This window comes from Mytilus edulis, chromosome 4, assembly GCF_963676685.1.
Source record: "Mytilus edulis chromosome 4, xbMytEdul2.2, whole genome shotgun sequence".
Classification (NCBI taxonomy): domain Eukaryota; kingdom Metazoa; phylum Mollusca; class Bivalvia; order Mytilida; family Mytilidae; genus Mytilus; species Mytilus edulis.
Window position 1 is genome coordinate 15,400,245 of NC_092347.1, and position 13,359 is coordinate 15,413,603.

Below are 13,359 nucleotides of genomic sequence, written 5' to 3' on the forward strand. Positions count from 1 at the left end.
ACTATATTAACGTATTTAACGTTGCCATCACTATTTCTTTGTTTTCTGGCAATGTGCAGTTTACTATCCATATCCATATTTAATATAGTAATGCAAATAGACAGGAAATAATAAAAAATAAATTAAAAACATTGATTTACAAAATTTTAATCTGCTAACCGAGTCCCTGTGGGACTTCTGAAGTTCAGAGGAGTGAAATTATCAGATTTATTTCATGTGTGATATAATTGGTTTTATTTTGTTTGAAAAGCAGTGAGATATTTCTTCCATGTGCACTCCATTTTAATAATACCTTGGTTTATCCATTTGTTTTAGAGGAGTTGAGTATTAGCAATAGGTTTGGTCAATTGCACTGTCCAATACTTTTGATAATTCCTGTTAGCCTTTTTCAAAAAGGGGAACAATAAGTCTCATGTTACAAAGAGTAGTGGTCCACCAGGAAAACATTTATGTATACCTATATAAAGTAGAGGATCTAAAGAGCCCATGTTGCTCACCTAAGTCTTTATGCAGCTTCAATAATATTAATACTCCAACATTGTAGACTTGAATAGAACAAAAACTCTTATATGTTGATATTTTTTTCTGTTTACAGTTTCTCTCTATCTTTAGTTCTTTCCATAAACACAAAAAAAGGTACATTTTTAAAGCTTGATCTCCAAATAATTATTGTAATTAAGTTTGGCCAAGTAGTTTCAGAGAAGATAATTTTGGTAAAACTTTATAGACAACTTAGACAGAAAATGACAACAAAAACATGTGATGAGAAAAGCTCACTTAGCTCTTTGGGTCAGTAAAAGTAAAAACATTTTTTGTTCATTCATTCTCTTATATCATTTGAATGAATGTGTTGATCACTGCTATCCAGTTTAATGAGAAACACAAGAGTTCATCAAAATATTCAACCCTAGTTTCAATACGATCAGTTTTATCATGTACAAAATATGCAGTACTTATTGTATTGCAATTCTATCCCTTACTTGAATACTTCCAAGAACAAAAAGAAAGTGTTCCAAGAAAGGAGTTTGAAACAAGAATGTGTCCAAAGTACACGGATGCCCCACTCGCACTATCCTTTTCCATGTTCCATGGACCGTGAAATTGGTTATTATCTAATTTGGCATTAAAATTAGAAAGATCATATCATAAGAAACAAGTGTACTAAGTTTCAAGTTGATTGGACTTCAGCTTCATCAAAAACTACCTTGACCAAAAACTTTAACCTGGACGGACGAACGGAACCACAGACGAACGGACGGCGGCCGAACGGAGCCACAGAACAGAAAACATAATGCCCCTATACTATCGTAGGTGGGGCATAAAAATTGTATCACATAATATTATTCTATGCATATGCCAATCGTTTTCGCACATTTTCTATCTTGACCCCTGTCACCTAGTTGAAAATGAACCTTTAGGTGACATCCCCCCCATCAGTTATTATTGTCATCCAGTTAACATTCCATTGGTCCAAACACTGAACAAATTCCTGATGTCATTTGCTGTATAATTTGATTTTGATTTTTGGTGTTTTAATACCACTCTTGGGCTATTTCGTGGCTGCCAGTTTTTATTGGTTGAGGAAGCTGTAGTGCCAGGAGAAAACCACCGACAATATGAAAACTGACAATCCTATTCTAGTGCACCTGCATGAACAGGGGTTGAACCCACAACCTCAGTGTTGACTGGCTAGTGATTACAGTAGTAACTAATTAGACCTCTCAGCTGTAGAATGAATTCTCATATGGAAAAATCTAAAATATGACTAGACAAAGTTTTTCATAATCTCTTATAATATTTATTTATGTTTTGATCCATTACAACCACAGATTTTGTTTTACCTTAAATTAAACTAGATAAGGAAAATGTTAAATTAATAAAAATAACGTAACAATAAATGGTTAAACATAAATTAATCACAGAATACGAAAATTGATTTAAAATTAAAAAAAAAGTAAAAAAACAATTACAGAAACAGTACAATGTAAGAAAATTTACAGGAACAGCACAAAACCCAAAAGTCAAGGTGTAAGTGGCCTTTTCAGTCCCTAAATAAGCAGAAATTAATCATTCATTTGTAAAGTATTTATAAGTATTTGAATTATTAAAAAAAAAACACACTAAAGATTAAATTTCATTTCTCTCATACATATTTTTGATCCTTTCAAAAGGCCTTCTAAAATTGTCATTCCACCAGAAATGCAGATTTTTTTTTTTTTTTAACACCTGAATCTGCTTTCTTCAAAAACCTTTATAAGCTTAACAGAGAGGTGCAAATTTTTACATTCTTAAAACATAAATATTTATTTAAAGTTGTTAATCATATTATTAACAAAAGTAGGAAATATTACTACACATGTATTAACTTACAAATGGCCATCACCACACCTTGTCCGTTACCTTTTAATGGAGCTGTACTTGTAAATATATCGGTTTTATTTGTACCGGTATATGTATTGATTAAAACATCAAACACAAAAAATAAAAGTTATTAAAAAAAAAATAATCAGTTAAGTATAAATTTTTTATTTATGGTCATCTATGAAAAGTTGTTTCACAGTGAAACACTGTCACCGAATTTACCTCCAATAACCTAATTTATAAATAGTTAATTAAACATATAAATACAATACAGGCCTAATGTATATCATTGCAGCACCTTTCAAGGTTAAATAAATAAATGCACTTCAATACATCATGATAACCAATATATTAGTTGTGCACACACATATGACTAGAAATGTGCCCATTATTTACAATAGTGAGATGATTTGAAACATTTTATGTACAATAGTGAGATAAGATTTTTAACAATGTTCAATGACAAATTAATCTTAAGAATCACAGAAAAGGCTTTGTATAACAACGACAATTTTTACATAAATTATCTACATTGTGCATTGCTGATTTTGATTCAAGTGCGAAAAAAAAATGAAAAATAGTACATATAAACTTATTAAACTAGGCATAAGATAATTTGGAACACTGAAATGTACCTAACATTAGCAATGGTGAACATAAAATATACCCTAAGGAATGTTTAAATAAAATACTGAAAGTGGGTGATTATACTGTAACAATTGTTATGTCTCAACGAATGCTAAGTAACAGAAAAGTTAAATTCAGATTACCAATTCAATCTAGAAAAATTTACTTTCAAAACTGATTTTTATCTCTACGATTGTACAGCGACTGAAAGTGAGACAGTATAAAATTAAACTACACAAATGAAACAACAATCAAACATAAAAATATGATATCTAATCTTGGAATCGGTATATATGAATAAAATTTAAAGAGTTAGATTAAACCTGGACGGATTAAGACTTAACATTATATTGTAAAAATAAAAGCAATTTCTATCACAGAATACTTAAATATATCACAGATATAACAAATAAAATCATAACATACAGGGAGAGTTTTTAAGATGAATACACATTATTGACCAGGACAAATGGTGTTAATAATTAAACCCTGATTAGATTTACAATATTAAACTATCAAATGCAGTACCTGACATTTGAATAAATGCTGGTATATTAGAACAATGAGAATTAATTCTACATTATTTCTTTTCCTTTTTCAACTTCAATAGGTAATGTTAACAAAAAGACACATAATACACATTCCTGGTATATTTCTCACTAATTGATGAATATTGCAATTTATTGTATTTCTGTTATTACTCATGAGGTTTTCTGTATTTCTTCATATTCCTCAGCATTTTCAATTGTTATGTTCAAAATTGCTTCAACATCCTTTATAGCACTCTGAAAAATAAATATCAGTTAAATTAATATATTGAATAAAAGAACAGAGTTCCAATGTCCCCCGTGTTGCACTTATTAAAATATTTCGAGGAGCATTAATCATTTAAAAAAGTCAATCGTCCACTATTTTAGAACTTGTCCAGGATATTGCTGATTTTAACCTATATAGTATAAGTTTTATAAAAATCTGGCAAAAATTGTACTGGTGAGAGCCCTTTTTCCATAAATTTAATATTTCTAAGGGGAATAACACTTTTCAAACTAGGCAATCATCCACCATTTTAGAACTTATCCCAGGTATTGCTGATATCAACCTATAGTATAAGTTTTAAAAATCTGCCACGAATTGTACCTGTGAGAGCACTAACAAGACTGGACAGATGGACAGACAGTTGGACGCGGCAACACGTTATGTGAGGGAAAATTATCCCTATGATACATGTGCATATTTTAATCAACAATTTAATTGAGGTCATTAAACATGTATCTTGACTGTCCTGAGTGCATGTATGTCCTAAGCTAGGAAATATGAAATGCAAGTTTACAGTTTTAGTTGTGCACTTGAACTTTATAAGTGATTTAGAAAAAAATAATAAAAAATCATATTGCCAGATTACACATAGAATGTTTCTTAGTCATATGAAACGAGAGACTGGTGAAAAATAATTTTTATCCAATTCTTGAACCAATGCATGTATATATCATAAACTTAGTCTTCTGTGCACGATTTTATCATTTTTTACGCAAAAATATCGTACAATCGCCATTTTTTTTTTCTTTCAGTCTATTATGAATTGAAAATATGGCCGCTCATTAATTGTCGTGTTTTGAAGCTGTAGTTTGCCTATTGTCACCTTATAGTAAACAATCAACAAAGAGACATGGATATTGAGCACGTGTATAACATGTACAATCAAGATAATGTTTTATTTAAATGACAGATCCATACGTATTGCGATCACCAGATTTTTACGAGAAGGGTCACTTTGGATACAAAATATATGTTGGTGAATTGCTTCGGCCTTCCTGGAAGCAAGCAATTAAAAAATAGTAAACTTCTTCTAAATGTGGACAAATTGAAGAATTTTCTTCAGAAAAAAGTAATGTACATAAGTTTAATAATGACAATATCCATTTTGTTATAAAAAACATATGCATATTTTTTTTTAATTTGAGGTTTCATATGACTTTAAACAAATGGAGAATGCAATGATCATTTGAAGCATACAGAATTATAATATGTAAATAAAAAAATAAGCAAGTTCCCAAGCCTGTACAAATGTTAAAAATTCTCCATCAATTCCATGTAAGCAGTTGCAGCTTCTATAAGTGTGAAATTTACTTATTAGATTTCATTCATCTGGTGTTGAAAATTGAAGGAGTTGATTACATAAATAAGGAACTGACTTTGGTAAATTTTGGCAAATTTTGCTGAAAAATGACAAAATTTTATTAAACTTATTAAAGCAGGTGACCAAAATGTAAGCAACTTTCTGTGAGGTTTCAGGATCTCAGTTGAAAACTGAAGGATTTGATTACAAAAAAAAGGTTGGGTCTTTTGTAAGTTTTGCTGAAAGTGAAAAGGATCTTAAATTCAGCAAAATGTATAAAAAATCTTCAAACAATTCAATATAAACAGGTTCATAACTTCAAATATGTGTGCAATCCTTCTGTGAAGGTTGGAAGATCTGGATTGAAAATTGTAAAAGTGTTTAAAGGTTCGTATCACATATATCTGAGTAATAAATCTATCTAATAATATAAAAGACTGAATCCCTAATACCTATCTACATGAACAGTTGCCAGAGTGCTACAATTTCCCTTATTTCAAAATTGTGCAAGTAATGCAGTTTGACCTGATTTCCTGTGTAAATACATTTGTTTTCCTTTCCCTCTGTATCCGAAAACACAAATTTTACCTTTATTGCTTCTGAATGTGCAATAGCATCAGGATCTTCCAAATAGTATCCATACTTTATAATGGAAATCATGTATGTTTAAATAGGTGTTTTCTTTCCTTGGTAATACAATTATTTCAAAGATTTTTAGTTTGTTATTTCAAAACAATACTGACTGGCATTAACAATAAAAATGTCATTGTCAGTATCCACAATAAAGATGACTTGGAGTTATTTTTATTTTTCGTATTTTTTATTGATTCATGAAGGATCAGGTATAAGCCATTACTATAGTGGCACATTAGTGCAAAAAAGGTCACATTTGATGGCAAAATGTCATTGACACATAAAAATTAACTATTTCACCTAAAATAATAGCAAATTGGTAATTTCATGCATAATTTCTGGTCAAATTACAGGTATAGATTTCACCAAAGGCTTTACTCAAAAAGATATTAAACACAAATCAACATCTTTGTAAATTACATTTTGTAGCAAAATATCTTTTTCAGGTAAAGTTTTTAATGATTTATAATAATATTCTCTAATTTCTTTCTTCATTTATTTACACTCTAAATCCAAAGTTCCTGCTTACCTTGAAATTAGTTTCGCCCTGCATGTTTGGTGCTGATATCTCTTGATGTATAGTTGACAAGTTCCTGGCAAAGTTAGCTAGAGATGACTTCAGGTCATCACCTATTGTTCTGTAATAAACATCAAATTATACACGTTTTTAATAAATTGAGTGCTAGTTGATTATTTTTAAGAATGATGACCCTTTAAAAAATGATTAAAAAATGAAGCTTTGACAGTTTTTCACTGATCTTCTTTCTCACCATTTTCTGAGAAAGAGGTTTCCATACAAATATATATATGGAGTTTTAACTTTAAATATTTTGCAGGCAGCTCATTGTTAACTTTGAAATTGACATGACTATGATTTCCTTCTGAATTTTTCTGTAATTGTTTTCAATAACATATTTCAAACCAGTAAAATAATCAGTCCTGTCACAATTTATATGTCATATAAATCTTGTAAGCCAAGAAAAGCAAACAAATTAACTTACTGCAAATTCAGAGCATGCACATTGTATTAGACCTTCATGCCTGTAATTTAATTTCCTCCTAGCTTTTATTAAATACAAAAATCTAAATAATTCTTTCCAACTTACAGCATTCCTAATCTTTCTCTCTTTGTATTATCAATCAATGTGAACACTGTGCCTTGTTTTTCCTGAAATATATATTTAGTAACCATAAAGTCAATTACAAGAAAAATTTCACCTACATACAAAATGTAAAAGTCAAATAGCTTCAGTTGTGATTCATGAAAACAAGTATTTTAATAACAATGATTTCTTGGCAATAACATAAAAAGTATCAAAAGAAATAACTTTTCTTAGCTGTCTTGATCCGTAAGTCTTTGACGTCTTTTTTCCTTATTTTTTGTGGTCCATTTAAAAATTCAAACCAGAAAAATTCTTTCAATTAAATCTATTTGTCATGAATGCACCATAATTTACATAAAAATGTAATATAATTTACCACTGCTAAGTTTGTGTGAATAATTTACCTTAATATCATAGCCTATACCATGAGCTCTACACATCTGGAAGAACACACTGTAATGTACCACTGCTAAGTTTGTGTGTAATAGCTTTGTACTCATTACTCCATATCTACTTGTGTTTGGTGGGGCCTAAAATAACATACAAATAAACAAAATTAAACAAAATGGTAATAAAGTTTGGTAGTGTGACCTTCCAACTCAATTAAATCAAAAAGGTTTAAAATATACATAATAAACAAGATATTTCTCTAGAAAGTAATTGCACCTTATTGAAAAAGCCTTTGTGCTTATTAAAAAATTTACAAAAAAAAGTTCTTTTATCAATAAAAAAAACCAAAAAAACAATTTAGCTGTTTTAACAGTGAATATGCACTGAGATTACGGAGATTTAATAGAATTAAAACAAAAATGAATAATAGGACTGAGATCATAACAATGATCAGACTCACCTCTTCTTTCTCTCCTGCTAGCCTTCTCCTTCTTCGTTTTGTACTATCTGATTTAGGTGCTGGAACATTGAACTCATGAGTAGTAGTATCTAGAGCACCATTACTGACGTACTGCATTAACTGATACATAGACAGACTGTCGCTAAAATGTAAACTTAGATCCAATGCCCATAACTTCTGGGTTTCCTGAAAAAAAAAACGAAAAAAAAAAAACATGAATTTGTTTTGTTTTGTTTTAAAAAACATTACAGGTTTATCAAAATATGATAAAACTTAAATAGATTAAGAGTTAATGAGTTTAATCATAATGCACTCCGGTAATACTTCTTTGGTGATTTCTGAATTTGTCATTATGAAAACATAGCAAAAGCACCTACTATATGATGAAGTCATATACAGTTCTTTGCAATCACTAATATAACTAGGGCCACGGTTTTTTAATTTGTTGGTTTACGGATTTTCCCCATGAAAAAGTCGGGTCGGTCGGTCGGGAAAAAAAAGAAAAAAAAATATCTTTCAAGACAGAAAAAAAATGCAAAATAAATATACATTTCACCATTCTAACAAAATGTTTTTTTATGCTATTTTGTCATCATTTCAAATTTTAGTTCGATGAAATATTCTTGCTCAGCTGTCATAAATATCGCATGACATTGTCTAATAATTTGCTGTAAAAAAGGGGGTGTTCACAGACAAAGACGAAATTAAATCGTCTTTTCACAAACAAGAAAAACAAATTCGCGTAGCTCTTAATCAATTCCAGAAAACTTGGTGAGTAATGATCCTCAAAAACAAAAACTGATAAAGAAAAAAATGTAAAAAACGTCGTACGAAAATAAGTTTCAACACACGTGTCAAAAACGTAATAGACTCGTCCACGGAAAAAACGAGAATATCGGGTTTATAATCTAGTGTCATGCATTCCTGTTTTTTATCCAAATGGACGATATTTTTTTTTTTATTATCCATGAAACAAGAAAATTCTAAATGACTTGTTGATATTCAGAACTTTTACTTCCAAGGTGCTTTCCACCTGTCCACATTTGGACAAGTCTATTTCTATGAGATTATGCATCTTACAGACTGATGACAAATAAGGGAAACGAACTTATTGTGTAATGGGTTTTAAACACAGATTTCGTTCCGCAAAATTATTTGCGTAAACGACATTTCAAGGTCAGTTATAATTGATTTGTCTATTTTTAGAAATGTAAACTGGAAGTTTTATTTTTTAACAACAGAGAGTGTTATCAATTTTGTTAGTGATTCATGCATTTCATTTCATAAAAAAAGAATCATTTAATTATTTTTCAGGGATAATGTATTTGTTTGGGTCGGCGGGAATAAAAAAGCATGAAAAGTCAATTTTATTTTTATTCTAGGAATCTGCAAAATCGGGTCGGCGGATCCGTAAACCAACAAATTAAAAAATCCTGGCCTAGATTAACAACTGGTCAAATAACATTGGGAAATCATATTCTACCACTGCATCATTATTGATTGACATTTTCTTTTCACTCACTTTTAAAGTGGACATTAAATATTTTAAGTGCATTGCCAACTGTGTGTTAAAAAGTATTTTAAAAGGACAAATATCATATCTCATGAAGTGCACATGGTAGAATCTTTAAGTTGAGACTTTTTAAACTTGCATATTTATATGTTTATATGTATGACACTGGTAAAATCAGTCCTTTGCATCATTACTTCAAAAATTAAAATTCAGTAACCACTTACCGTTTTAGGATCAATAAATGTGATGAAGTCTACACAGAAATGTCCCAGAATCCCCCTAGATTTACATGCTTCAGCCACTCTCTTACAAGCAACGTTTAAATCATCAGGTTCTATAGAAGACTGCGGTATGGACACACCCCAGCAACTGAAAGGTGTGTCTGCATGAATTTGATCACCTAGGCATACTATATTGAATTTTCCTGTTGGTTCTATTAACATATCTACTGATATAGTTGTTGTTGTATCTGATGGAGGACAGGCTTCTATAACTCCACCTGTCAAATAAGAATATATAACATATGCACATACTGCCACTCATTTCGCAAAAAATCTCTGGCTTAAAATTTATTGTAAGTTATACTAAATTGTATATGCAAGTATTTTCACTCTTAAGATTTGTTTGTGAAAAGCACTTTGACATTCTAATAACCATCTTACTATAAAAATCAAGATATCTGTTAGTGTGGTTAAGTTTTGTGATGATGTGAATTTTAGAACAAATAATAACACCACATGAGTCTAGTATTTTTGGCTATTTGAATTTGCAAATCACAAAAAAAGTGATACAAATCTTTGTCTTATCACATGTCAGACATTCAGTTATCACTAATCTATATATAGACAAATATATATATATATATATACAGTGGCGGATCCAGTGTGGGGTCCACTAACTGCCTAAGAGGGGACCAGCTCCAGTCATACTCCAGTGATTCCTTATATAATCAACCAAATTTTTCCAAGAAAACGGGGGGCCCAAAAGTGTACATCTTTAGACCTTACCTTGACTAAGGAATGCATCAAGGAAAGAATCCCATGTAGGATATAATTTTGTATTTACTGGCTTTGCATGTGTTGCTAGCACCTCTGGTATTTCTGCATGTATCTTTATATAAGCAGCTTCCTACAATACAACAACAAATTAAATATAAAGAAAATTAATACAACACAGAGCACAACACATTTTTGTTTGAATTAGCTTAAAGATCAGTTTATCACACTAAAAGCATTATTGCAATCCATCACTTCTCCCTTTTTAGAATTCACCTCTTCATGTTTGGCTGCCAAGCAGTTTTTACTTCCCTTATTTTCAATTGAGACTCTTATAAAACATTTTATTTATGGATAACAGTTCACAACCTTTTGTTTCAATAGCTCATGAAATTTGCGGTTTGAAATTTAGTACAGTACAAATCAACCAATAATTGTGATTTTCTTTGGATGTTGCATGATGCGGTTTTATCAAGCCCACTTTTATGAAAATTGTATCAAGGAATAATAATACTATCTAAACATTTCATGAAGTTATGTGATTGTTCACTAACCTGAGCCCATTTACGGTCCCATTTATCACCATATCTCCTTGATTCTTTTAATGCCCATGGATAACACTGCAAATGGTCTGCAATATCACAATAAGCTATCCCTCGTCCATCAAACTCATCGTCCAATTTAAATAACCATCTACGTACTGTCAGATTTTCTGTAACTAACTGGGCTAAACTTTCATGTAACTGGAAAAAATAAAAGCACAAAATATCTTACATATATACAAGTTTATTGCATTCAAGGCATTTATTGAATTCTTGACAATCAGATGTAAACTGCTTCCCATACTTAAAATAAAACAAGAGGCTCTTTGGAGCCAGAATCACTCATCTGGCAAAATTATCCTTCATATAGGTAGCTGCATTGTTTTATCTTTTGAATTAACAATCAGAACCTAAGTAACAACACTGGTTGTGTTTTCAAAAATAAATAATTCTGAAGAGTTTGTATGTATTGTTAAATACAAATGACCCTTAGTGAAGATTATCTAAGTTACAATGAGTCTAAGTAAAGTTAAAAATTATAAATAAAAATTATAATTTATAATTTTTGATGTTTGTTGTTCATTTGACACTTTGCTTCACAAAAGCCAGATGTGACATAAAGATTAACATTGTAAATTTCTATATCTATTTCTATTTCTCATTACATGTAATTAAATCTATCATATTAAAAAATCTTACCTGACCCAGACTATATACATCATATTCACTTGGAGGCATTTCTACATTGGCACTGGCAAAGATACGTTTACACCCTGATTTAGTAGAGTAAAGATGTGCTACTTCAGGCTCTGGAGCCAAGATAGGAACATCTAAAAAGTCTGCTATAGCTAAGTCATCCTTGTGTGGTACTCCAGTTACAATGTAAGCCTCTCGTCCTTTAATTAATGTTTTTATTCTTCTTAAAGCTCTTGGACTGTACTTCAGAAGTGATGACAAACAAAATCTGTGACCCTGAAAAGAATAAAAAAGATGAAACTTTACAGCCATGCAAAATTAAAGTGTTTTTTCTTAAAAATATTATTTTTTTCTGATGATAAACAAGGTAAGAGGTAAAGGTAAAAACTGTTAAAGTCTATATTAACATGTAGGAATGCAGGTATTTTGATTATAAAGTTTTATGGTTCCAAAGAGAATTTGACAAGTATATAAATCAATAAATAAAGGAAGACTGTATCCATTGGACACATATCCCCCCGCTTGTTAGTATACTGTAAATTCATCAATTTTCTATTTAAAATGCAGGAACAAAATTAGAACAGTGAGTGACATTATCTATCTAAATGCATAAAGGGACAAAACTAGAACAGTGAAAGGGGTATTTTTTATTTAAATGTATAAAGGGACAAAACTCAAGAACAGTGAAATTGGCTCCACCAAATTTTAAATTTGATTTGTGCTTGGGGATAATAAGCTTTGTGTATGAATTTCATAACATTTGGTAGAGGCAAACTAAAGTTAGGCAGTGGAAACTGCAAATTAAGAAAAGTTTTCATTATAAAGGGAACATAACTTGAGACAGGCAAAAGTGATGCAATATCCAAACAAGATCTGTGTTTGGTGGTAATAAGCATTGTGAATAAGTTTCAAAACATGTGATTGATAGAAACCGAAGTTTAAACCATTATCATCTTTTTATTCCAATGAACATACAATTAATTATCAGTCCTTCTCATTATATTAGTTTTATCCTTTATATAAATTAAATGTATGCCTTTTTCCTGGTAAAAAAATTGAATATTAGAGCTTTGTTGTTTTTTGCCTTCCCATAAATACATGATTGTAAGTAGATAGTTAAGGTAATATATCATTAATATACTGATATGATCTTATATGTACCTTTATATTTTATGTATAATGAAAGCAACATACTCAACAATTCAGTAATTCAAGCAATGCATGTCAAACTATTCATGAATTATGAAAATCATTAACAAATAATAATAGTTAAAATAATAAGAATAAAAATAACAATAATAGTGATAATTATCATTATCATTATAATTAAAATAATAATAATATAAACACATAAAGGCTTTTACATAATATACTACATGGGATCAAGGGAAGGCAGATCAGCAAGTGGATGTTTTCATAAAGTCAAAGTGCAAGAAAAGTTTAAAAATTATCTTCATAGATCAAGGTTACCCCATTTCTAAAGTGCCTTCCCCTGGTATTATCCATGTTTTAATGGAACAACCCTAACACAAAGTGTAATAGATACTAACACCTGTTGCAGTCTGAAATAGATGGTTAAAACATAAAAAGCTATTTCAAATATAAGACAAATGTTTAAGATACATGTATTTATTATGAAGTTTGTCCTGTGTTTGCACTTTTTTTTTTCTCAAGCAGCAAATGAACTGTTTTGTATTACAGTAACACCTGTATAAACCGGCCGGCTACGGGACCATGAAAAAGGGCCGGTTTGGACAGTGAGCCGGTTTATTCAGGTTTCTGTTTTGACTGGAAGTTAATGACTTGTGACGTCCGACATTTTGCATGAAAAAATTCTCTCTGATTGTAAATTATATCTGATAAATTAAAATACTTTCACTTCGTTTTTCATTGTTTGCATTTGCATCATAATGCTCGCATTGT

General features: G+C 30.3%; 1 protein-coding gene across 8 annotated transcripts in view; it reads right to left on the minus strand.

Annotated features, from left to right (window-relative positions):
* Positions 1–1,775: 1,775 nt before the first annotated feature.
* LOC139521705 (IQ domain-containing protein H-like) overlaps positions 1,776–13,359 on the minus strand; it is a 39,437-nt gene continuing 27,853 nt past the window's right edge. For 5 of the 8 annotated variants that reach the window (XM_071315241.1, XM_071315243.1, XM_071315242.1 and 2 more), the window contains 11 exons: positions 12,987–12,998; positions 11,440–11,712; positions 10,753–10,941; positions 10,211–10,331; positions 9,428–9,702; positions 7,691–7,876; positions 7,245–7,370; positions 6,844–6,905; positions 6,267–6,375; positions 5,693–5,746; positions 1,776–3,773 (listed from right to left, as the gene is read on the minus strand). In XM_071315241.1, the coding sequence (XP_071171342.1) occupies positions 3,690–3,773; positions 5,693–5,746; positions 6,267–6,375; positions 6,844–6,905; positions 7,245–7,370; positions 7,691–7,876; positions 9,428–9,702; positions 10,211–10,331; positions 10,753–10,941; positions 11,440–11,712; positions 12,987–12,998 (1,491 nt within the window). In that variant the 3' untranslated portion in view covers positions 1,776–3,689. The remainder of the gene's footprint in view (positions 3,774–5,692; positions 5,747–6,266; positions 6,376–6,843; positions 6,906–7,244; positions 7,371–7,690; positions 7,877–9,427; positions 9,703–10,210; positions 10,332–10,752; positions 10,942–11,439; positions 11,713–12,986; positions 12,999–13,359) is intronic. The other 3 variants (XM_071315249.1, XM_071315248.1, XM_071315247.1) reach the window with 1 other exon arrangement.